Here is a 25447-nt window from a genome sequence, read left to right on the forward strand (position 1 = left end):
ATCCATGAACATGGAACATCTTTACATTTATTTATATCTTTAATGTCTCTCAGAAATGTTTTATAGTCTTCAGTGTATCCTGCACTCGTATCCTGCACTTTGCTGAATTTATTCAGTCTAAGTTTCTTTTTGTGAGGCCTTTAGGATTTTTTACATATAAGATCATATCATCTGTAAACAGATCATTTTATTTCATTCTTTTTATTTGGATGCCTTTTATTTCTTTTTCTTGCCTAATTGCTCTGGTGAGGACTTCTTATACTATGTTGAGTAGAAATGACAAAAGTGGGTATTTTAACTTTGTTCCAGATCTTAGAGGAAAAGCTTTCAGTCTCTCACCATGGATGTTTGTTAAGGAATTTTCATATTTGGCTTTTATTATACTGAGGTAGTTTCCTTCTAGTCCTAGTTTGTTGAGTGTTTTTATTATGAAAGGGTGTTGGATTTTATCAAAAGTTTTTCTGTATCAATTGAGATGATCATGAGTGTTGTTTCCCTCATTCTGTTAATGTAGTGTATTACATTGATAGATTTTTATATGTTGAACCATCCTTGCATTCCAGAAATAAATCCCACTTGGTCACCATGTTTAATACTTTTACTATCCTACTGAATTCTGTTTGCTAATGTTTTGTTTAGGATTATAGTACCAATGTTCATAAGGGATATTCATTTGTAGTTTTCTTTTCTTGTTGTGTCTTTGTCTGGCTTTGGTATAAGGGTAATGCTGGCCTCATAGAATGACTTAGAGTGTAATGCCTTCTTTCCAACTGAAGTTTGGTGAATTGAAATGGAAAAATGTGAGAAGTAGTGGTGTTAGTTTTTCTTTAAATGTCTGGTAGAATTCACCAGTGAAGCCACATGTCCAAGGCTTTTCTTTGTCAGGAGATTTTAATTACTGATTCAATCTCCTTACTACTTATAAGTCAGTTCATAATTTCTATTTCTTCATGGTTTGGCCTTTGTAGGCTTTGTGTTTCTAGGAATTTGTCCATTTTATCTAGGTTACTTGATTTGTTGGCATACAATTGCTTATAGTACTCTCTTATAATCCTTTTTATTTCTGTAGAATTGGTAGTAGAGCCCCCACTTTCTTTTCTGATTTTAGTAATTTGAATCTTCTCTATTTTTTTCCTATTCCATCTAGCGAAAGGTTTGCCAATAATGATCTTTTCGAAGAACCAACTTTTGGTTTCATTGATTTTTCTCTATTGTTTTTCTATTACCTATTTTAATATTTATCTCTGCTGTAATCTTTATTATGTCTTTCATTTCACTACCTTTGGGTTTAGTGTGTTGTTCTTAAATTTTTCCTTAAATTGTAAACTTAGATTATTAATTTGAAATGTTTCTTGTTTTTTAATGTATTTAGAGCTGCAAATTTCCCCCGTAATACTATTTTTACTGTGTTTCTTAGGCTTTTGTATATCTTGTTTTCATTTTTATTAGTGCCTGAGTATTTTCTAATTTCTCCTATGATTTTTGTCTTTCATCTATTGGTTGTTTAAGAGTGAGTTGTTTAATTTCCACAATTTTGTGAATTTATCCATTTTTCTTCTCTTACTGACTTCTAATATTATCCCATCGTGATCAGAGAAAATACTTTTTGTAATTTACTTTTAAACCTATTGAGATTGCCGTTATTGTTACCTTTCTTCCTATCATTGCAAGTCATTTCCTCTCTGGCTGAATTTACTTCAAGGGGATTTAAAGGGTTGGCATCTTTTCCTCCCATTTATTTTTCTTTTTCTCTTTTTGAGAGCCAGACACTGAAGATTAGGACATTGAAAAACAACTGTATATACATGCTCAGGGGAAGGTGCAGGCTCAGAAAAGACTTGAGAAGATCTTACATTTATATCTCAGACTGAACCTTGGCACAAAGAAAGCCTAAAACAATCAAAACAAAAACAAATAAAGAAAACCAGCAAACTCTAGTGAAGGGAAAGAATATGATTTATGGAGTTACCACATTATTAGATTCAAATATCCAGTTTTCAACAAAAAACTGCAAGACATACAATCAAACAAGGAAGTATAGACCACTCAAAGGAAAAAAATATGTATAAACCAACAGAAACTGACCCTGAAAGAGACCTGATGGTGGGTCTACTAAACAAAGTCTCTAACACAACTATCTTAAAGCTGTTCAAAGAGCTGAAATAAAGGAAGACATGGAGAAAGTCAAGAAAATAATGCCTAAAAAAAAATGGAAATATCAATAAAGAGACAGAAAACCTATATAGAATCTAGAAATAATGGAGCTGAAAGGTACAGTAACTATAATTTTTAAAATGTATTAAAAAGAGTAAAAGACATATGAACAGACAGAAGAAAGAACCAGTTAAGACAGTGTTGTGAGGAACAGAAAGGAAAAAAGAGTATAGAAAAGTGAACAGAGCCTAAAGGACCTGCCTACCTGTTGTAGGAGTTCCGGAAAGAGATACGGTAGGAGCAGAGAAAATATTTGAAGAAATAATGGCCAAAAATTTCCCAAGTTTGATGAATAACATAAATATAAACATTCAGGTAAATCAATGAACTCGAAGTAGAGTGAACTCAAAGAGAATCACATTGAGACACATTAAAATAAAACTGTCGAAAGATGAGAGAATTTTTACCTTAGTCAGAGAGAAGTGACTCATCATATCCAAGGAATCCTCAATAAGATTATTAACAGATTTCTCATCAGAAACTTTGGAGATTAGATGCAGTGGGCTGATATAGTCAAAATACTAAAAGAAAATAAAAACCTTCAACCAAGAATCCTATACCAGCAAAACTGTCCTCCAAAAGAGAGGGAAATTAAAATATTCCCAGATAAACAGAAAGCTGAGGAAGTTTGTTAACACGAGAACTGCCCTGCAAGAAATGCTCAAGGGAACCCTGCAGGGTGAAATGAAAGGACACTAGACAGTAACTTGAAGCATATGAAGAAATAAAGATCTCAATGAAAATAACTGTGTGAGCAATTATAAAAACTATTATTGTAACAATGATGTATAACTCTACTTTTAGCATTCTACATGATTTAAGAAATGAATACTTTTTAAAAAACAATTATTAGTCTAAAAGCTAGTATAATTATAACTTTGGTTTATGACTTCACACTATGTTTTCTACATAATTTAAGGGACTAATGTATTAAAAATATTTGTTTATGTTTTTGGACACACAGTATATAAAGATATCATTTTCACCTGAAACTAATATAAAATAATATTGAATGTAAATTGTACCTGAAAAAATGTTTTTGATTTTTCACAACTAAACACAAAAGAAGAAAGTGATGCAGAAAATAAGGAACAAAAAAGCTGTAAGTTATATAGAAAACAATAGCAAAATGACAAAAGTAAGCATCTCCTTATCAGTAGTTACTTTAATTGTATATAAATGGATACACTCTCCAATCAAAAGACAGAGACTAGCAGAATGGATTTTTTTTTGCTAAAAACGCATTTTAACAAATAGCAAAATTTTTTAAATGCATTTAGGAAAAAAATGATTTTTTTTGCAAAAAATGATTCAACTATATTGCTTTTTACAAGATACTCCCTGTATATCCAAAGACACAAATAAGTAGAAAGTGAAAGTGAAAAGGTTATTCCATGCACCAAAAGAATTCAGGGGTGGTTATATTAGTATCAGATAAAAGGAACTTTAATCAAAAACATAAGAGACAAATGAAGATATTATATATGAATAAAATGTTCAATACAATGAGACGATATGACAGCTATAAACATTTACACACCTAATAACAGGCCATCAGAAATTTTAAACCTTAAGAATATAACATCTTGATCATGAATTTGGAAGCCTGCTGTCTGGTTCTTGGTCTTTTTCCACTCTGCTAATGTTGCTTTTGTTGTAATGAAGGTCACATGTGGAAGCCCAGTTATCAAGGGTGCAAACTTGGACCAAGCTCCCTGGGTTTGGACCTCAGCTATTAGCTGAACACCTTGAACAAGTTACCTATACTTACTCTCAGTTTCCTCACCTACGAAATGGTGTTTTAATAGCACCCATGTCCAAGGACTGTTGTGAGTGCTAAGTGATACAGCACAGTGTCTGGTGGAGAGTAACTATGGAAGATACTATGTTGTCATTCCATCCTTTCTGTTCTCTTCAAAGACTTTTTTGGTCCATGTTTTGCACTCAGTTCCTTCTCCTGGTATTTATTTGGGTGTCCTGTATGAGGTTGGATTACCTTTATTTCTACTCACATTGTGAGCCCTTGTCCCAGCCCTTTTCCTGCTCAGAAGGCCACCATCTCATTTCCCCAATTGTGTATGTTGCCATTCCCACTGCTGTGTGGTCAGTTGCCCCATTCCAGCACCAAAACCACAAATGTTTAATTGCTGTAAATTGACTGTATCATTTGTACTTCATAGTGTGTTTCCTCATCACCCTTTTTTTTTCCTGAGCTACTTTTACTTATGCTTCCAGATGAATCTTAGATTTATTTTTGCCAATACATAGGAGCAAAACACCAAAAACTTTTCTTGAAGATTTTAATCAAAATTTTTATTCATTTTTATATTTAGTTAGAAGTACTGATATTCTTAAATATCTTTCATTCTTCTGTCTTAAATTCTACCCAGTCTCACACAATACTGTCCCTCTCTTTTCATTTGCATCCACTTGTCCCCACTTCATTTTCTTAGCATCATCTGTGACATTCAATTTAAAGTATGACTCTCATAAACATCATTGACATGGGTTTCATTTTTCTACTCAACTTAGGAATCTTTGTCTTTAATGAGAGAGTTTAAACCACTGACATTTATTGTCACAAACAATCTATGTAATATTTCTGGTATTTAACTGTATGCTTCCTGACTCTTTTTCCCTTCATTTTCTATATTTTATGGTATTTCTCAAGGTTTTTTGCCTTTTTACTTATTCTGTTATCTGCAGAAATTCCTTGCAGATTTTTTTAAACAATGGTATAGAGGCAGTATTGATCTGAGCCCATTTTCACTTGAGACTTTTATTCTTGTACATGAAAGATGAGTTGACTGGGAAGATATTGTTAGTTCATTTTGTTTTTCTCAAAATTCCAAAGTTATTATCTTATTGTCTTCTGTCTACAATGTTGTGCGGGGGCGGGGGGGCGGGGTTGGGGGGCTGTGGCGCTGGGATTTGATGCCTGTATTAGTTATCTATTGTTACATAATAAATTACCTCAACTTAGTAACTGATAACAAAAAGCATTTACTATCTCAAAATTTATTTTGTTTAGGGATTTAAGAGTGGTTTGACTGGGTGGCTCTAGCTCAGGGTCCTCATGAGGTACAGTCATGATCTACATTGGCCAGCGTCAGGGTCACAGGAAGTCTCGACTGGGACAGAGGGTATGCTTCTAACATGGCTCACTCCCCCAGCTGTTGCCTGGAGGCCTCAGTTCCTCCTCTCAAGGGCTTCTACAAAGGCTGCTTGAGAGGGTTCGTGTTTAGCTGGCTTCCCCTTTAGCAAGCAATCCTGGAGAGCCAGGCAAAAGGCACAGTATCTTTTATGACCTAGTCTTGGATGTTACGCACTATTACTTCCAGGTTATTCTGTCAGTCACATAGGCCAACGACAATTCAGTGTGTGAGAGGACTCCATAAGGGCATGGATTCCAGGAGGCAAGAATAATCGGGGACCATCTTGGATGCTGTCTACCACAATACCAAAATAATTTTTCCCTTTCGGTGTTTTTTGTATCTTGTTGCTATTATGTTAATTCTCTATGTAGATATTTTTGAAATGTTCCACTACAATGAAATTGTAATGAAAAATTCTTTTTTTAAATTCTCCTTTTGGATGAGAGCAAAGATTAAGATTTTCTACTAGTGCACTTACTATATGGGTGTCTTTTAACTTATTAAGTGTGTGATGTATCTGTGTATAAGTGTGCGTGTGTGATGTGTATGGCATGTGATGTGTGTGCAATGTGTATGTGGCACATGTGTGTGATAAGGGGCGTGTGAGGGTGTGCACATACGCACATGCATGGAGAGTAAGGCCAACCTGGGTGCAGCTTTTCTGGCCCCTTGGTCCTCTCCTCCCCAGCCTGTAGCAGATGGGCCAGGGTGGGCCCCCCGGCCCCCCGACTGTACTCTGTCCCCCATGGGGGCAGCAGGATGAGGGGCCTTAGAAGATGGAGCTGTGCCCACATCCTGGTGTTCAGCCCTGAACAGCCTCCCTGACTAAGGCCCCGCAGCGGCCATTGCCAGTGGTCCATGGCTCTGGACCCACTAGCTCTGATGGCGGCAGCCCAACTCCCTCATGGCTTCCAGGTTGTTCAGGGTCCTGGTCTGCCCCTCACTCTACATTCTCGGCCCCTCCTCTACTGTGTGGCCCCCAGCCCTCCTCTTTGAACCAGCCTCTGCTCAGCCAGGAGCTCCTTTCCTTTGGCCAGTTTCCTCAGCCTAGCGCATCTCTCACTTCCTACAGGAAACCCTCCTGGATTCCCCGGGGCTTCTGCTGAGCTTGCTTTGATCTCAGCCTACAGGGTCACAGCTATTGCTTGCAGGATCACGGCCTCTTGCCCTCACCATGTCTCCATTTCAGGGACACAGGGTCGTGTCCTGTTCACCCCTAACTATGCCAAGACTAGTCCCCTCCCTGTAAACCCAGGTGTAGTAACACTGGACCCCAAACCCACCTCCTCTGAAAGTGAGAGGTTCCCACAGCATTAAGGGGCATCACCCATAAAACTTCACTGAAGTGCCCCTGGTGTCTCTGCCTCCCCCCAAAGCTCTCCAGGCACCACCCTTCACCCCCGGCCCTGTGAAGGTCCAGACAGCTAGTGCCTCTCCCCACCAGCAGGGCCCCAAGTTCATGGCAGGGCCGCACATCTTCTTTGGGTCTGCTCTGTGTTCCCAGGGCCTTGAGAGGCAGCTGGAGGGTGGCCTGTCTGAACTAGGTTGTGGGGTTCCCCACCAGAACAGCCAGGCCACACCTCTCCCCCACCTTCCCACAGAGAGTCTCCATTCCTCTCACATCTGGTCCCCGAAGCCCCACCAGCTGGCCCGCCCCCGCCTCCAGGTATCCTGCCTGTCTGTGTGCCTGCAAGGGGGGCCTGGGCACAGAGGGCAGGGAGGGGCAGGGAAAGCTCAGATCTGTGGAAACGTGCCCCAGCACAGCGACCCGGCTCTGGGGAAGGCCCCCCAACCCTGAGCACCCACTGCCTGCCAGCCCCCAGGCCTGTCTGCATCTTTGCCCCTATATTCCATCCCAGAGGCCATTTTCCCTCACTGGTCAGTGTGGGGTCATTTGGATGCTGGAATCAGGTACCAAAGCCTGCCCCTCATCCTGGCCTGGGCCTCTCTCAGCGCTGCCGCCCGCTTCTCCTCCCAGTCAGCCCCTGCTGACTCCTGGGCACCACCCCCGCCCTCCTTCCCACCCCGGGCATGGTGCTCTGTTCTCACAATACAGTCAACTGTTTGAGTTCCCGAGAATCTACCTGTCTTCCAGACCCAGCCTCTAGGGTAGGGACAGCGCGGGACGTGCTAATCCCACCCAGAGTTGAGCCTAAAGCTGGCAGTCTCTGAGCCCACTAAATGTTTGTGGGCCGCCCCCTCCCCGCCCAGCCCAGGAATGCTGAGCCTCGGTGCTGTGTGTGCCACTCCCACCATCTGGGGGCGGAGGGCTCTGGGAACACTGAAGGGCGCCAAGACCTGCCAGGCGGGGCGCTGTCTGCAGCAGCCACTTTTCCCTGTTGCAGGATGTCAGGGAGCATGGGTGCTGCCAAGATGCTCCGAAGCTCCTGTTCTGCCCTCCTGCTCTGGGGGCTCCTGGGGACCCTGCATGCTCAGCAGCAGGAGGTCATACAGCCGGACACCTCAGAGAGAAACAGCTGCCCAGGTACAGCTGCGGGGGCTGGGGCTCCTGTGGGGAGCAAAGGGGACAGCAGGACAGCCGGTGGGGAGCCAGGGCCCTGCGTCCATGGGTGGCCGGTGTGAGGCAGAGCCCAGGACCACCCACGTGAGTGGGGTCCCAGGATGACCCCCTGCAGGCCCTCAGTGTGCAGCCGCGTGACTCCTCCTGTGTCCCCCAGAGAAAACCGACTGCCCCATCAACGTGTACTTTGTGCTGGACACCTCGGAGAGCGTCACCATGCAGTCCCCCACAGACAGCCTGCTCTACCACATGCAGCAGTTTGTGCCACAGTTCACCAGCCAGCTGCAGGACGAGCTGTACCTGGACCAGGTGGCCCTGAGCTGGCGCTACGGCGGCCTGCACTTCTCCGACCAGGTGGAGGTGTTCAGCCAGCCAGGCAGCGACCGGGCCTCTTTCATCAGGGGCCTGAATGGCATCCGCTCCTTCCGTCGCGGCACCTTTACCGACTGTGCGCTGGGCAACATGACGAAGGAGATCCGGCAGCACGTGGCCAAGGGCGTGGTCAACTTCGCGGTGGTCATCACCGACGGCCATGTCACTGGCAGCCCGTGTGGTGGCATCAAGCTGCAGGCTGAGCGGGCCCGCGAAGAGGGCATCCGGCTCTTCGCTGTGTCCCCCAACCAGAACCTGAACGAGCAGGGCCTGCGCGACATCGCCAGCACGCCCCACGAGCTCTACCGCAGCAACTACGCCACCATGCGGCCAGACTCCACCGAGATCGACCAGGATACCATCAACCGCATCATCAAGGTCATGGTAAGCAGCCACCGCACCCCATCCTCCCAAGCCACTGTCTACCCGCAGGCGTGGGGTGGAGGGTGGGCTCAGGAGCCCTGGGACCTGATCACTGGGCATCAGCTCCAGTCTACCCTCTGTGAGTGAGGAGACTGAAGGGAGTTAAGCCTGGTTGGGGTCCCACTGGCTCCGATAACCTGGCTTCCCTGCCAGATGCGCAGCTGCCCTGATCTCCAGCTCATGGCTAACCAAGGTTTCTCCGTCTTTCCTGCAGAAACATGAAGCCTATGGAGAGGTGAGAGGCATTTCTGTCCCTGCCAGCCCTGCTGGGTGCACCCTGGGCCCTCTGAGGTGCTGACCCAGCAGAGATTACACACCTCGTCTTGCCAGCTCCCTGGCACTCCCTGGACACCGGGGAGAGAGACCCCTCTGCTCCATGTAGGGCCTGAGACTCTTGAGTTTGGTATGACGGCTTCTGATCTAAACTGTGCTGTTTAAACCCAGGGGGCCAGCGTTAGGGTTATCCACCAAGCGCATGCCAAGTGGATGAGTGTCGAGGCTGAGGGTGGCCTTCTGAACTGGCAGGCTCCATCCCCCTGAGCCAGGCCAAGAGAAGACAGATGGTCGGTCAGACACTCATTGCGGGACATGCGGCCCAGGGTCCCTGTCATCCCCCCATCCCTGTGCACCCCAGTTCCAGCCTTCAGCCTCGGAAGGAGTGCTTCTCACTCAGCTAGGCTCCCACAAGCATACCCTTCCCTAGTAGAGCTGCTCACAACACAGTGGTGTAACACGCAGGTACAAGGGTGCCTAGCCAGCCGCTGTTTAGTCCTTGCTACTCAACCCAGCCTCGGTTTCCAACACTTGACTAGAATTTATGCAGACCCCCACCCTGGCGGGCACTTCCTGACTCTGGTCCTTGACCCAGCCCCATGCTTGGACAGTGGGCTGGGGGCCCGCACAGCACCCTTCCTCTCTCCCTCCCGGCCGAAGTCATCATGCTGGCCTCACGCTGCCACTTGCTTCTTGTTTCAGTGCTACAAGGTGAGCTGTCTGGAGATCCCCGGGCCGCCCGGCCCCAAAGGCTACCGCGGACAGAAGGTAAGGTACCCAGACCGCCCTGGGGTCTGCCCTGCCAGGAAGCCCCTGAACCCTCTTGAACTACAAACTTAGGGCCAAGTAAACTTTGATGGGCTCAACACCTCTGACCCTGGAGGAACTAAAATTCTATTTTATCTACTTCCTTTTAAATGCAGTTTGAGAAAAGTTAAGAGTTAAATTAAGATTTGCCATTAAAATGCTCTTATAAAGCAAACAAGTCAGTGTCGCGGGCAGCGACACTGGTGAGGGTGGGCACTGTCCAGGCCGGTGCGGAATTGGAGCTGCTGCTGCTGCGGAGAGGTCAGGCAGGCGCTCTGCCCTGGGACGGTGGGTCAGAGCTCAGAGAAACAGCCACCATGGTCCCTGGTCTGGCAGAGGTCAGGATTCTCGGAGGCCGCTGACCCTACTCTGGAATATCCTGATGTGGCGTTGCCAGCTGGGCGGGGCCAGCAGCCAAGCCACGCTGACATCAAGACTTTCTCTCTTCTGCCTCCCAGAAGCCAGTGACAGGGTCTCTGGTGGCCTACCCTGCCCCTCCCTGCCTCAATGTACCCCTTTTCTGTTGTCCGCTTTCTAGGGTGCCAAGGGCAACATGGGCGAGCCTGGAGAGCCCGGACAGAAGGGACGACAGGTAAGCGCCCTGCCGCCCCGCCCGGCAGCCCCTGCTCTCCAGGCTGGAACTGCGCCCATGGCCCTTTGTTCTTCTTCCACAGGGGGATCCGGGAATTGAAGGCCCCATCGGATTCCCAGGACCGAAGGCAAGTTGCCCCCATCCCTGCCCCGGTAGGTGGGGACATGGGGACAAGCCGAGGGCTGCCCGGCTCCAGGGGGGACCAGCCCACAGGGTCAAGTTGTTCCTGCCTCAGCCCACCTTCCCCTACTCCAACTCAAGGAAGTGAAGCACCTCAGTATTTTGAGTGTAGTTCCCAAACCAAACATCCATCCTGGGCCCCAGCCCTGTCTCCCTACCCGAGGCTGGTGACCACCGCCCTCTGGTGGCCTGCTGGGTCCCACACACATACCCCACCATAATGCTGCTCTTCTTTCCTTCTGACCTCAGGGTGTTCCTGGTTTCAAAGGAGAAAAGGTGAGATTCCAACTCCGAGGAGCCAGATTCCACAAGGCATCTCCTTGAGCTGTGGCCCCAGCTCTGCACAGCATCCTCAGCGAGCCTCTGGTTCCTGTCGGGGTCATGACACAGCTTCCTGCTGGTGCTGGTCTTGTTCTGGGATCCTTCTGGCCTCATGTTTGGCTGAGGGCAGAATTGGACCCCTAAGGTGAGGGGTCTGTGATGCTGGGGACCTGAGGTAACAGCCTCGCTTTCCTTCTGCGCAGGGAGAATTCGGAGCTGATGGGCGGAAGGTAAGCCAGGTGTTGGGCCGGGTGGGCAGGGCACCCCACCTTCTGGCTCCTCCCAAGGGGGTGACGATCAGGGCTGACAAGAGTCCCCTCTTCCTTCTCCCCCGCAGGGTGCCCCAGGCCTGCCCGGCAAGAATGGGACCGACGGACAGAAGGTAGAGTGTTCCTGGGGCGGCATCACCGGCCGGGCAGGGGGGCGTGCACAGCAGCGTCCCTCGGGCTCTCAAGTCCTTCCCTGGGGCCTGGCCTCTCCCCACCATGTGTGGTTTCAGCAGTCCCAGTTTGTGCCTGTGCTGGGGACATAGGACAAATAAGGCCACTGCAAGAGCAGGAATGGACATTTCCATCTGAAAACCAAGGCCCAGCCTTGCAGGAACTTCCCCATCTGTTCTGTAGATCCCCAGATTGGCCTGAGTGGCAGTTCATACACATACACACACGTACACAAACATCACATGCATGTGCTCACACATGCACACAGGGACGCGCACACATGGCGGAAGCTGCCTGGAAACTTGTGCCACGGCCACAGTCAGGGACTCTCCCCCCTCCACAGAGATGCCACCGTGACAGTCAAGCCATTAAAACACACAGTGGCACGTGTGAGCCCAATGCTCGTAGACTGGCCTGGACTGTGCCTGCCATTTACACCTGTTGTTGGCGCATCTTCCCCTGAATCTTGCCCCTGACCCATCTTCTGCCCCCCTGTCCTATTTCAGGGCAAGCTGGGGCGCATTGGACCTCCTGGCTGCAAGGGAGACCCCGGGAGTCGGGTAAGTGTGGCCTTGGCTCCTCTTCGCATTAACGTTAAAACCCCGCGCAGGCACCGGGCGCTGGGTGGGGGTGGGGAAGCCGGGGGCCCCTGAGCTGGGTTTCTTTCTTCAGCCCTGTCCTGCCTGTCCCTGACCCCCACCCAGGGATCAGCCTGGGTTAGGATGGAATGGCCTGTGGGGCAGCTGCTCCCCAGAGTCCTGACGGGCTCGGCTCTGAGGTGTATCTGGTCATCCTGCCCAGGCCTGGTGGGTTCTGGCCACCGAGACCCAGGTGGAGCATCCAATCCAGACAATGGGGAGCGGTGGGGGCGCTGGTCACCCTCCCCATGTCAGTGGGCCCTGTGCTACTGGGGAAACCCCAAGTGCCACTCTCAGCCAGACACCCAGGACAGCCCCTCTCCCCATTTTCTCACAGGGCCCTGATGGCTACCCAGGGGACGCCGGCAGCCCCGGGGAGCCCGGAGACCGAGGTGCCAAGGTAGGCAGCCTAGCCCGCATGGGGTGGCCAGAGCAGACTGGGGTCCCTGCCCCCCAGCTGGCCGTCTCCCTGCTGCGGTGCTCGGCCCCTGGGGCAGGTAACGAGGCTGAGAAGCACAGCAGAGGGGACCTGTCCCTGCAGACCAGGCAGTCAGGGTGGGGAGGCTTAGCAGTGTCCTGCCTGGGGACTGCGGGGTGCTCACACTGAGGAGGTTGCAGGGTGCCCTCCCAGGTCTTCACCAACGGTGTCTAATGCAGAACCCTGTGTCCCAGCTCGGGCAGCTGCATGGTGCCTGAATGGCCACTGCAACAAGCCCACCTTCCTGCCAGGCCTCCAGGGGGCTCTGGCAGAAGGGTCTCCGGTGCCCGTGGCGGTCCTGCTGCTTAGGCCACCTGAGGCATCCCTCTGCCCGCCTGGATTCACTCCCCTGGCCAGCACCCTCAGACCAGGCCCGTGTCTGATTAATTTACCTGCAGAGCTCAGTGGGGGGCCCTGCCGCCCAAGAGTGTGCTCTGCTGACATGGTAGGGGAGGCATGTGCCCGCAGCCCCTGCAGAATCCTGCCCCATGGCCCTCATCCAAGGGACGTGAGACTGATTTCTCCAAACCCTTCCAGGGAGACGCTGGCCGCCCAGGACTCAGAGGGCCCCCAGGAGACAACGGGGCCAAGGGAAGCAAGGCAAGTGTGCCTGGGGGTCCCTGTTTCCCTGCCCCGGCCACACACCAGCAGTGTCTGCTAGACCAATGGAAGTGGGGGGCAGGAAAGACAGCAGGCACCCTCACCAGCCCCTGCCCTGAGCTGGCCACCAGCCTCTCTGTCCTGCAGCCACAGGACAGGGCACCTCCTGCCCGAGTCAAACGCAGTCCCACCTGACCAAGTAAGGCCACATCTGCTTATGTGGGCTAGGCCATCCTGCCTGGCTGAGTTGTCACCTCTCCACAGGGCTACCCAGGCAACGACGGAGCCCCAGGAAGTTCTGGCATGAAAGGAGCCAAAGGAGGACCTGGGCCCCGAGGACCCAAAGGCGAGCCCGTGAGTCCGCACCTCTCAGGCCCCTCAAGCCCAGGGTCCAGAGCACTGCCTGCCCAGCCACCCCTGGCTTGTGCCCCGCTTGGGCCCCTCTGAGCCTGGGGGTCCCCAGTGTGCCTCCACAAGCCTACTGCAGTGGAGGAAGGGCTCAGCCATGCCCTTGCCACTCAGTGCCCACGAGGTGGCCCAGCACCCTCACCTTGCCTTCCGGCAGGGCACCCCAGAGGTAGTCCGAGGCACATACTCTGTGGGTGCCACACAGCATCATCATGTCACCAAGCCAACCCCAGAGTGTCCTGCCTCAGGGCAGGGGGGGCCGAGTCCCAGGGCTGATCCTCCAAGGGGTGCACCCCGTGGCCTAGCCTGGCCTGAAAATGAACTAAGTGACCGCACCAATAGCCAGTCCAAGCTGGGTCCCACTCACGTTAGCTGAAAGTCAACCTGGACTGACAGCGGACCAGGAGCCCCCCATCATTTCCTAAATCCTTGACTGGGATCCCACCAACCAGGCAGAGGATGAGAGTCTAGGCTGAGGCCCTCTTCAGGGGCCTCCAGACCCCAAAACCAGAGTCCTCATGGATAGAACAGAGTGTGGAGTCCCCCTGTGGCCCCCACCCACACATCCACTCTCTGCAGGGGCGCAGGGGAGACCCTGGAGCCAAGGGCAGCCCAGGCAGCGCGGGCCCCAAAGGTGAGAAGGTGAGTATCCATGTGGGAGAAACACAGAGGGTACTGTGGCCATGCCTGCCTCTGCACCAGGTTCCCGTCATGGTGCTGATGGTCCCCTGTGACAAGGGAGAACAAAAGTGACCCCAAGTCCTCTCTCAGTGGGGACACTCCCTGAAGGGTCTGGGAAAGCAAGAGGCAGCCAGGCATCCTTGCCTGCACTACCTGCGGAGAAACCTGGGAGGGGATCGGCCATGTCCATGCGCACATGGCACAGCCGTGAAGACTGAGAACTGCTCCACCTGCAGGCTCCCATTGCACACGCATGCTCCTCTAGCTGGGGCAGGTCGTCCTGTCTTAGGGGCAGAATCAGAGTTTCCTGTGTAGTGTGGGTGAAGGGCTGGAGGAAGGACCCCTCCTGTGGGAACCGGTAGTGACCCTGCCCGAGCTGCAAGAAGTGGGGCTGCTGTTTCAATGTCACCTCCACAACCTGGGGTCCCCTCCAGGAAGTGTAGTGCTCTCCTCCCGCATCTCCTCCCACACACACCCTGGATGACCGGGCTCTCCTCTCACAGGGTGACCCTGGCTTAGAGGGGCCCCGGGGCCTGCCTGGGGAGATCGGCAGCAAAGGAGCCAAGGTAAGAGGGTGGCAGGTGGCATCCACACCCTGGCTGGAGGGGGCTGAGCTGGGGAACCCCCCGCCCCTCCCTGCCTTTCCCTCCCTGAAAACCCTGCCAGGACCGCTGTGGTCAGGGCTGAGGACCAAGGCCATGCCCAGGACCTCCTGGAGGGCAGCGGCCCCCCCGCCCCACCCTTCAATATCTGCAGTGTTGATGACAGGGTCCCCTTTCTTTACAGGGAGACCGAGGCATGCCTGGACCCAGAGGTCCCCAGGGAGCTCTCGGGGAGCCAGGGAAGCAGGTCGGTGACAGAACACCTGGGAGGGGCCTGCAGCTCTGGGGCTCAGACCTGTCTGTCCTTCAGCCTCGCTGTCTAACTCCCCTGCCCTGTAGTGCCATTCAGGTTCTCCCGTCGTCTGCAGGACACCGTCCCCATGGCAAACACAGGCAGTTGGACAGGGGCCAAGGGTCCCTATGCACCTAATTTCCTGGTCCTGTCCTGAAGGACCTATCTGCGGGTGGTGAACAGGAGGCAGCAGTGGGGCCTGGGATCCCCAAGGGGGCACATGGAAGAGGAGAGCAGGCAGTGACCCTCAGGGCAGCAAGGCAGTGTTGCCTGGTGATCAGAGGATGCAGTCTGTCTGTCTGTGCCAACTCCCCGCTTTCTCTCTGCCCTCAGGGATCTCGGGGAGACCTCGGTGATGCTGGTCCCCGTGGAGAATCGGGACAGCCTGGCCCGAAGGTACTCCATCGCCCTGCCTGGCTGGGCTAGAGATGGGGACGGGGGAGCTGAGGCTGTGCCCGGCACTGGAGGGAGACCGCCTGCAGCAGGCCTACCTACCAGCCCCAGCCCTCGGTGTGGGAGGACGGTGGGGGCTGGGCGGCCGCTCTAGTTCTCACCCTGGAGGGGAACGTGCCCTCCCCAAGGCCCCACCCCACCCGCCCTCAGCCCATGCCAACTATTCATGTTTCCCACTGGACCTTCCCTGATGGACCCACCCACCCCTCTCCAGGGAGACCCCGGCAGGCCTGGACTCAGCTACCCAGGACCCCGAGGACTGCCTGTAAGTCCTGGAATAGGATGGGAGCTCTGGGGAGGGGCAGGCATTGCCAGGAGGTCCCCGAAGGTTTCCACTAGTTCCCAGGAGGGCCTTCGTCCTGGGGGACAGAGCGCGGAGGGGGCATGAGAGTCGCACATCAGGTGCAGGCGCAGGTCCCCGAGGAATAGGCAGGACGCCATGCAGGCGGCATTTGCCCACAGGTTATGATGACTGAGACCACCACAAGGGAAGGGGGAGCTGCAGGAAACCTCCAGGGCCCCAGCTACGACCTGGGAGCCAGCACAGCCGCTCTCAGGGGGTCTGTGCCCAGTAATTCCTACCTGTGCTTTCTTCCAGGGAGACAAAGGCGAGCCAGGCCCCCGTGGCCCCGAGGTATGTAGGGGCCCCCGCGCCCACCTGGGGGGTGGGACTGTCCCCTGTGTCCCGTGACTGGAGCCCCATGCCCCTCACCTCATGCTTGGCTGCCAGCTGGCTGAGTATAGTCTCTGCCAAACCGAAATCTGTGGTCCCCTGAAATGCCCTGTGCTGTTGCCACCTAATGGGCCCCAAGAGCCAGACACAGGTTCTCCACTTTACAAAGGGCATCCTTGTCCCCAGCTGACTCCGCAGACTCGCTGGAGGCCTTGGGAGGCTGGGAGGGGGCAAGCAGAACTCTCCCACAGACGTCCCCTCCACTAGGCTAACATGTGTGTCCTGGGTCCCAGGGGGGCAGAGGTGACTTCGGAATGAAAGGAGCACCGGGGCAGAAAGGAGAGAAGGGCGAAACTGTGAGTGTCCTCCCCGTTCCTCCTATCCCCCAAATTCCTCCTCCTCCCTGCTTACCTCTCCTCCTCCTGCGAACCAGGGAGGTGTGCAGACACCACGCAGGTGTTTGCTGAGCGCACCTCTCCTTTTCCTCCTCAGGCAGACCCTGGTCCCCCTGGTGAGCCAGGCCCTCGGGGGGCAAGAGGAGACCCAGGACCTGAGGTAGGTCAGTCGCCGGTCCATGGGGCCGTCGGGCCAGAGACTCTGGGCCAGCCAGGCCAGCATACACCCTGAACCGCAGGGCTCTGCCCTTGGGGAAGCTCAGGGCCAGGGTGCAGGGACCCTGCCCAGCCTCACCCATGACAGAAGTCACCTCTCACTGTTATCCTTCCTCCTCCAGGGAGAGCCCGGCCCCCCTGGAGACCCCGGCCTCACGGTAGGTGTCACTCGGGGACAGTCTCAGTGTCCTCCCTCCTAAAATCAAAAAGCTAGAGCAGCAAGGTCAGTGCCAAAGGGCGAGGTCAGCAGGAGCAGGAGTCAGTGCAAGGTCAGAGGGCAAAGTCAGCAGGGGTGAGTTAGGGTCACGTCAGCAAAGGGAGGTCAGCAGGGCGAGGCCGGAGGCAAGGGGAACAGGGCCACAGACTCTCCCCAGAGCAGCGCCCCAGCTCCCTCTGGGTTCACTGTCCCAGCTGGGATGACCCGCTGTGTTGCAGGAGTGCGACGTCATGACCTACGTGCGGGAGACATGCGGGTGCTGCGGTGAGTCTTGGCCCCCTCGCGGCGGTGCTGCTGGGCTGCCCCGGGCTCCCGCCCAGGGGCCGGGGTCATCGTCCGAGTCCCACCCTCCTCCTGTGGTCATCGTTTCCCACTGTGCCCTTGGCTGTGCGCCCCCGCGGTCTGGGTGTGAGTCCCGGCCCCGGGTCGGCACACACAGTCACCGCCCCTCCACCGCCCACAGACTGTGAGAAGAGGTGTGGCGCCCTGGATGTGGTGTTCGTCATCGACAGCTCTGAGAGCATCGGCTACACCAACTTCACACTGGAGAAGAACTTCGTTATCAACGTGGTCAACAGGCTGGGGGCCATTGCCAAGGACCCCAAGTCCGAGACAGGTCAACCACACCCTCAGGGGCAGGGGCGGGAGACCAGCAGGCAGAACATCCTGAGATCCAGTCCTGGGGTGTCGTTAGTTTGGTCGAGAGTCCCAACGCCACCACTTGAGGGCGGCGAGGGCGGGCAGTGACGTGGCTCAGGGCTAGCCCCTCACGCCCGCACACGGCCGCCGCAGGGACCCGAGTCGGCGTCGTGCAGTACAGCCACGAGGGCACCTTCGAGGCAATCCAGCTGGACGATGAGCGCATCGACTCACTGTCCAGCTTCAAGGAGGCCGTCAAGAACCTTGAATGGATCGCAGGCGGCACCTGGACACCCTCAGCCCTCAAGTTCGCCTACAACAAGCTAATCAAAGAAAGCCGGCGCAAAAAGACCCGTGTGTTTGCGGTGGTCATCACGGACGGCCGACACGACCCCCGGGATGACGACCTCAACCTGCAGGCGCTGTGCCAGCATGATGTCACAGTGACAGCCATCGGCATCGGGGACATGTTCCACGAGAAGCACGAGAGTGAGAACCTCTACTCCATTGCGTGTAACAAGCCCCAGCAGGTGCGCAACATGACACTCTTCTCTGACCTGGTGGCTGAGAAGTTCATCGACGACATGGAGGACGTCCTGTGCCCGGGTGAGCAGCAGCAGGGTCTCACGCCTCCCCTGGCCTGACCAGCGCTTGTCCCTGCAGGAGGGGAGGGGACCTTGGGAGGGAAGTGGCTGGAGCTCACTGGGCCATGGAGGGAGCCCTGCCCGCCCTGGGATGCAGAGCCTGACCGGGATCCCCGGCGTCCTTTCCTCTCTCCTAGATCCCCAGATCGTGTGCCCGGAACTTCCCTGCCAAACAGGTAACACGGGGTGCCACTAAGTGCCTCCTCCCTAGCCTAGCAGTGACCAGGGCCAGAGGGTCTCGCAGGGAAGTGCACTGCAGGGCCCCTCCTCCATAAGAAACCCTCAGATTGGAACCTCAGCCCAGATCCCGGGGTTTCACAGCCCCCTGGGCCTCAGCAGGTCTGAGGAGGGGGCCTGGAGGGCTCAGAGGACTTCAGCTGCCCCACCCACCCGGCACATGTGGGTGGGGAGGCTGTTGAGGGCTTGGCCCTGCTCTTGGTGGCCAGATGCTCAGGCTTGTGGTCTCCTCTGCCTGGGAAAGACAGATACCCCGGGCTATAGCATGCCCCCGACCCTGCCCATCGGCTGCCCCAGCTGGAAGCCCTGCAGCCAGTAAAAATAATGCTTTTGCTAATTTAAAACCTTCTGGGAGGTGACCGAGTGTACAGAGGCTGGTGTGCTGGCTCCCTTGGATGCCAGAGGGCTCACCCACCTTCCCTCCAGGGGCAGACTCCAGCAAGCCCAGCGCTAGGGGACCATGCCCCCTCCCAACCTGTGCGTGCCTGTGGCTGGAGCCCTGGGGGTGCACAGAGGCTGTCGCCGAGGCATCCTCTGGGGGTGAGGGGACTGGGAAGGGACAAGACAGCATTGTCACTCCTCTGGGCTTCGTGCTGACACCTCTGCAGCTGCACGACACTGGGGCCACAGAGCCCACACAGGCACCGAGCCCCTGCTGGCAAGCTGTGTGTCCCCTGGCTGGGGTCCTGGAGCCATGGCTGGCCCCTCCTGCTGAGTCACGGGCACCCACCTGTGCCTTCCAGGGAGCGCTGAGTCAAGGACCGGAGCTGGCTCTGAAAGGCGGGGCCGCTGTGGAGGGCGTGGGCTGTGTCAGCAGGTGGGCGGAGGGCAGCCGCGTCCGCGCCTGAGGCCAGCGCTCCTGGGCTTGTGTGCAGGCTCCTCGCAGGCTGGCCGCGGCCCACCAGGCAGGAGCAAAGTGCTGAGGTCCCTAAGGGTGTTGAGTTGGGGGCCAGGGTCCCCACCCATTCTGACAGAGAACTTCCAAGGAAGTGCTCATCGAATTTGTATCTGTGACAAAGCTGTGGGGCCATCCCAGAGACTGCCTGGGCCTGGGGTCCCCAGAGCCAACTGGGGGCGGCTGTGTGTGGCGGCCAGAACCACCCAAAACCCAGGATGTTGCCCAAGAACTCCGTCCCTCCCAGGTGAAGGGGGCTGGGGTCTGCACTGAGACCCAGCCAGCCCACAGGCTGTGCCCTGCCCCAGAGCACCCCAGTCCTCCTGGGGTGCGCCCCACAGTAAATGTGACCTCTCTAGGGTGAAACCAGCCCCCGGGGCCCAGCACCCTTGCCCCAGCCTCGCTGTTGTTCTGTGGTAGCTGAGGTTCTTTATAGCTGCTCCTGGCCAAGCTGAGGAAGATCTCTGCGCCCCTCAAAGTCCTCTTGCGAATGGTCGGGCTTTGTCAGATGATTTGTCTGGGTCTGTTGACTTGATCGTGAGGTTCTTGTTCAGCCTTTTGATGTGACGGATGTGGCAGTAGATTTTCCAATGTTGGACCAGCCTTACAGACCAGGGGCAAACCCCACTTGGTCGTGGAGTATATGTTTTTTAATATATTTTTGGGTTTGATTTGCTAATTTTTGTTGATTTTAGTATCTGCTCATGAGAGATCTTAGGCTGCAGTCCCGTTTCTTGTGATGCCTTTGTCTGGTTCTGCATTATAGTAACGCTGGGCCCCGGGACAGTGACCTTGCTTCCCCTGAGCCCCCAGGACGAGACAGAGAAAGGGAACCGGCCCCATGAAGACCTTTCCCTGCACTCTCTTAACTACCCTCTCCTGAACTCAAGGGCTTACCCTCCTATGAGGTAGAAATTTCCAAGTAAACTAGACATTGTGACCAGAGAAGAGGAAGCAGATGTGACTATAGAATATGCTGTGACATGCGGGGACTCTGTCCTGTGGCAGGCTGGGCATGGTCCTCAGCCTTTTGGGACCGCAAACAGGTGCTGGGGGGATGGTACCACCTCTGGCATGGCCCTGACCTTCTGGGCCAAATCGGAGGCCCAGCCACGCCTGGGCTTGGGCCAGGCTGGGGGCAGCTTGATTGTGTCAGAACCACAAGAGTGTCAAAGAGAAACAAAGCTGGACTCCAGGTAAAGGCAGCAAAGACAGGTTTTGCTCGGAGATCACTACTGCAGGAGAGAGGGGTTTCAGGGTAACCTGAGTTCAGCGCCCCCCAAACAAAGGCAGCGGATTCTCTAAGGGCCAGTGCGCTGAAGGAAAGGCACGGGGGCATGGGGTGTCACGTGACCAAGCCCCCTGGATTTGTTGACCGGCAGGTACCCAGGGGAGGAACAGACTTCTCAGACATTTAGGACAACAGGCAGCGGTGCATGTTGGAGCAAGGTGCCCACGGGAGTGAGGCCCTGACCTCCCAGGGGGCTGGGAGAGAGGGCCAGAGCGTCCCCAAGTGTTTGCCACTCCCAGGTCCTTGAGGGGGCATTTCTGGGTATGTGGAAGTGTATGTCTCCAAGGGCAGAGAAGGTTTTATAACTGCAGGCTTTCAGAAGTCACTGTTCTGCGAGGGGTCCTGTCCCCAGGTTTGGGCTGCGACACACAGTGCAATCTCCTGGCCACGTGGAGCATTTTAAGGGGCTGCGCTCATGCCAAGGTCCGCCCAAGCAGTCAGCAGCCATACCAGAGTCTACTCAGGTCTCAGGGCAACTGTTTGAGCCGAGAGTCTTGGCGTTAGTTTGTAAGGTCTGTGAGGACGAGAAGGCCTTCTGCTCCATCTCCTTGGCATGTGTCCTGCTGCTGCCCCCAGAGCCCCGGCGGCGTCCCCGGTCTCTGTCTCCTCATCCAGCCCCTGGCTGAGCCTCAGCCCCATTCCTGGCTTTGGCTCTGACTCACCTCTGAGGAGAGAGGCCTGAGGAGGGCGGCTGAAGGCCCGCTCTCGCCAACCAAGTCCCTTAAAGCCTTCTCTGGATGCCCCGCAGATGGACCGCGGACTGGCGATGCGCCCCCGGTCACCTTCCTCCGCACGGAAGAGGGCCCGGACGCCTCCTTCCCCACGACCATCCCCCAGATCCAACAGTTGCTAAACGCCACGGAGCTCACGCAGGACCCGGCTGCCTACTCCAGGCTGGTGGCCGTGCTGGTCTACACCGCTGAGCGGGCCAAGTTCGCCACTGGAGGCGAGCGGCAGGAATGGATGGAACTGTTCATTGACACTTTTAAGCTGGTGCATAGGGACATTGTGGGCGACCCTGAGACCGCACTGGCACTCTGCTGAAGCCACAGGGCTGCCGATGCTCAGAGAGGCCAGAGCTGCCCCCACGGGACCGCATTTGCTCCCTGGGCTGCCCGCTGTGCACTAGGGGTCATGACAACAGGAGTCTCTCAGTCTGGAGGTCAGACACCAAAATCAAGGTGTCGGCAGGGCCACACTCCCTCCAGGCGCTGCTGGGAGGGCCTTCCTGCCCCTCCTAGCTCCTAGTCGCCTGCATGGTCACATGGCCTCCTTTCTGTAGCCTAACTCCTCCTCTGCCTCCCTTATAAGGACACAGGGGGCATTTAGGGTCAACCAGGTAACCCTGAGCAATCTCCCACCTCAAAATCTTAATTTAGTCCTATCTGCAAAGCCTTATTTCCCTGTATAAGGTCACATTTGCAGGCTTCGAGATTAGGATATAGGCATTTTAGGAGGACAGTATTCAGCCAACCCCACCTCCCCCAGTCCAGCTGAGCTGTCTAACATGTTTTGGGGTTGTAAGAATCACCCATGAGGGCAAACCTGTCAAAGCCACCAGCTGACAGACTGAAGAGCAACCACAGACACCACCTCCTCATCCTCCACCTGCCGCAGGCCCTCAGGGAACCACAGGGGCAGCCCATCTCAAAGGCATGCTCAGACCCCTGGGGCCCACTCCCTAGAAGCCGGGTTAATACAGAGGAGCCCTTGTCCTGGGCTGGTGCCCCTGAACCCTCTCCTGTCTGCCCCCAGGCCCTGTTCCCGTAGGCGGGGTCTTACCTCCCTGCTGCACAGGCTCCCTGCCATGGGTGGGGGTCAGTGGGGGAAAGAAGGGGAGGAGCAGAGCCCTCTGGCCACCCCAACAGGCTTGGCTCAGCCTCCGGCCTCTATGCCCAGTCACCCCTTGTTGAGGAAAACTTCCCCCAAACCAACCCCGTCCCCACATGTCCATATGCTTGTAGTACTGGAAGTCAGAGCATTCAGAGAACCTGTGTGCGTTTCAAACAGAAGCTGCTCTTCATTTGCACTGCCATTAAAATAAGCTATGTCCTTAACAAGCTCCTTAAAAAAGCATCCTGTCTGCTGGCGTCTGGCACCTCGTAGCAACACACCCCGGTCAGAGTGTCCTGTAGATGTGAGCACATCTTAACCCTTCTATAAAATCAGAGAAACAAAAAATGTGAATGCCTTGCTGTGGTTGAGTTATGTGCTGGGGTGACCTGCCGCTGGGTGGAGGCTGGTCCACAGCAGTCACCTACCTGTCGCAGGTGGGCGCCTCTGCAGAGTCAGGTCCTGGGCCCAGGCCCTTGGGCATTGGCGCTGCAGGTCAGGACCTCCTTCCTGGGGGGACCCCCGAGCAGTCGGCCCCAAGGGTAGGCAAACAGGGGCTGTGAACAGAGTCCTTTCTGGCCTGTGACCAGGAGGGGTGCTTATGGGGCTGAGGAGCTGGCCAAGAGAGGGAGGGCCAGTCCCGTCCCTGCCCAGCCCCAGCAGTGACAAGCGTTGAGGTCTTGAGTGAGGCATTGCGGAAGGACGGCCTGGCTGCATGTCTGTGGCAGGTGGTCCCACGTGTGTGGGGAGTAAGTTTTCAGGCTGTGCCAGGGTCCACATCCCCCAGAGGCCCAGCCTTGTCCCCACGTTGTCCAGAACATCCTTGGTTGGTCAACTGTCCAGAAGGGGGCACGGTGTCTCTCTTCAGTAGCAGTGAGACACCTAGGCTACTGCAGGGGCCTGGCCACACTCGTGCCCACTCCCCACCAAAGCCTTGTCCAGTCAGAAGGGACACAGGCTTCTTCTCTTTCTGATGCTCCAAGGGCCAGGAGAAATGGGGTCTGGCCAGCGCCAGGCAGCTCTGGGACAGAGGGACTGAGGGGGTCAGAGCCACAGGTGGGTCCTTGCATCCAGGGGTCTTCAGGACCGGGTCTTCAAGAGGTCTTTTTACACAATTACGAACATGATGACAGCCTCCCTGCCCCTCTCTCCCACCCCGAACCCGACTCCCTAACCAACTGTGGCCCCTCTGAGAGTATCCAGCTCTTAGGCCAAGTGAAGGGGCTTCCTTGACTCCTTCCTTCCTGGTCAGCCTGGAGGAGGCCCTAGGCAGAGATGGTGCTTGGAGGGTGGGAAGGGCCTTCTGTCCTCAGGTTGGGGGACATTCCCTGGTAGAGGCACAACCAAGAAAGACAGCGAGGGTCTAAGGAGACAATGTGAGACTCCTGACCCCTGCCATGAGGCTGTGGGGGGCTCCCAACAACGGGTGACTTTGGGTGCCGTCCCCCAAGCTCCCGCTCTCCATGTTGCTCCCGTGGGTGGGAGCATAGAGACATGATGCAGGTAGAGTGGGCTCAACCAGAGCGGGGTATAGCCCGGTTGGGTTGAGGCTCCGGGGGCTTGGCCGGGGCACAGCCAGGGCGGAGCCAGCGGGGCCTTACCTGGGTCGACCCTGCCCACCACCCTTATTTCCCCCCAGAGCTGTATGTGGCCCAGTGCACCCAGCGGCCTGTGGACATCGTCTTTCTGCTGGACGGCTCCGAGCGGCTCGGTGAGCAGAACTTCCACAAGGCCCGGCGCTTCGTGGAGGAGGTATCCCGGCGGCTGACACTGGCTCGCAGGGATGACGACCCACTCAACGCGCGCATGGCTCTGCTGCAGTTCGGGGGCCCTAGCGAGCAGCAGGTGGCCTTCCCTCTGACCTCCAATGTGACCATCATCCATGAGGCGCTGGAGAGTGCGCGCTACCTCAACTCCTTCTCGCACGTGGGCTCAGGCATCGTGCATGCCATCAACCAGGTGGTGCTCGGCACACGGGCTGGGGCGCGCCGCCACGCCGAGCTGGCCTTTGTGTTCCTCACAGACGGCGTCACAGGCAACAACAGCCTGGACGAGGCAGTGCACTCCATGCGCAAGCAGAACGTGGTGCCCACCGTGGTGGCCGTGGGGAGCGATGTGGACATGGACGTACTGTCCAAGATCAGCCTGGGCGACACGGCTGCCATCTTCCGTGAGAAGGACTATGACAGCCTGGCCCAGCCTGGCTTCTTCGACAGGTTCATCCGCTGGATCTGCTAGCGCCCCTCACCCCACCCCGGCTTGCGACCCAGCCCCGCAGGTGCTGTCCTCCAGTCCTTGGTGCTACTCAGATCCACCGAGAGAGCTCCGAACGCTGCAGACTCAATCTCTCCAGGTGTGGGTGTGAAGTCAGGAGTGAAGCATCCCTCCCACCCCCTGCTCTTTGGAGGTCCCGCAGCCCTGGGCACTGCTGCCCACCTCCCCCTTCTCTCTATGCAGCGATGCCGTGCAATCCACACCCTCCCCGGTCTCCAGAGGCTCCCCGGGGCGTGCATCAGACCCTCATTGAGAGACCCTGTTTCCCCTTCAGCCCAGCCTCATTGAGCCCTGGACTCCCATCCACCTTCCAGCACCCTCCAAGGGCTCTCTGCCAGCCCTGCCGGCCCCTTAGCCCTGCACCCAGGTCCCCGCCTCACCTCTGGAGGTCACCCACCTCCGTCAGACTGAGCTGTGACAGCAGGCCCTTCATGTACCTGTGTGCACACACCCTAGTCCAATAAAGGCTTTGAACCACATCCTGCTCCCCAGCCGCCATGTGTCTGTGCCTATAAGGGACTGCTGAGAGGCCAACCAGACTCTCAGACCGTTCACATGCCCACCAGCATTTATCATACTCCCAGCTCCCCTCCCCGCTTAATCTGTGCATGGAGACCGTGCCTGGCCTGACGTCTTGTAGGAACAAAGTTGGGAATAGCAGAGTAATTGCAATTCGGGACATG

General features: G+C 55.0%; 1 protein-coding gene across 2 annotated transcripts in view; it reads left to right on the plus strand.

Moving 5' to 3' along the window:
- Window positions 1–25237, plus strand: part of COL6A2 (collagen type VI alpha 2 chain) — a 32086-nt gene extending 6849 nt beyond the window's left edge. The window contains exons 2-28 of one of the 2 annotated variants that reach the window (XM_054579289.1): window positions 7715–7854; window positions 8048–8646; window positions 8900–8920; window positions 9661–9726; window positions 10304–10357; window positions 10440–10484; window positions 10787–10813; window positions 11062–11088; window positions 11196–11240; window positions 11805–11858; window positions 12274–12336; window positions 12952–13014; window positions 13279–13368; window positions 14002–14064; window positions 14607–14669; window positions 14890–14952; window positions 15331–15393; window positions 15665–15715; window positions 16049–16084; window positions 16417–16479; window positions 16616–16678; window positions 16857–16892; window positions 17170–17215; window positions 17415–17567; window positions 17744–18196; window positions 18372–18410; window positions 24130–25237. In XM_054579289.1, the coding sequence (XP_054435264.1) occupies window positions 7716–7854; window positions 8048–8646; window positions 8900–8920; window positions 9661–9726; window positions 10304–10357; window positions 10440–10484; window positions 10787–10813; window positions 11062–11088; window positions 11196–11240; window positions 11805–11858; window positions 12274–12336; window positions 12952–13014; window positions 13279–13368; window positions 14002–14064; window positions 14607–14669; window positions 14890–14952; window positions 15331–15393; window positions 15665–15715; window positions 16049–16084; window positions 16417–16479; window positions 16616–16678; window positions 16857–16892; window positions 17170–17215; window positions 17415–17567; window positions 17744–18196; window positions 18372–18410; window positions 24130–24728 (3084 nt within the window). In that variant the 5' untranslated portion in view covers window position 7715 and the 3' untranslated portion in view covers window positions 24729–25237. Of the gene's footprint in view, window positions 1–7714; window positions 7855–8047; window positions 8647–8899; window positions 8921–9660; window positions 9727–10303; window positions 10358–10439; window positions 10485–10786; window positions 10814–11061; window positions 11089–11195; window positions 11241–11804; window positions 11859–12273; window positions 12337–12951; window positions 13015–13278; window positions 13369–14001; window positions 14065–14606; window positions 14670–14889; window positions 14953–15330; window positions 15394–15664; window positions 15716–16048; window positions 16085–16416; window positions 16480–16615; window positions 16679–16856; window positions 16893–17169; window positions 17216–17414; window positions 17568–17743; window positions 18197–18371; window positions 18411–21405; window positions 22810–24129 lie in introns of those variants that run through there. The other variant, XM_054579298.1, reaches the window with a different exon arrangement.
- The last annotated feature ends 210 nt before the right edge of the window (window positions 25238–25447 follow it).

Source organism: Pteronotus mesoamericanus, unplaced genomic scaffold, assembly GCF_021234165.1.
Source record: "Pteronotus mesoamericanus isolate MK-2021 breed Mesoamerican mustached bat unplaced genomic scaffold, CSHL_Meso_final contig_116, whole genome shotgun sequence".
Classification (NCBI taxonomy): Eukaryota; Metazoa; Chordata; class Mammalia; order Chiroptera; family Mormoopidae; genus Pteronotus; species Pteronotus mesoamericanus.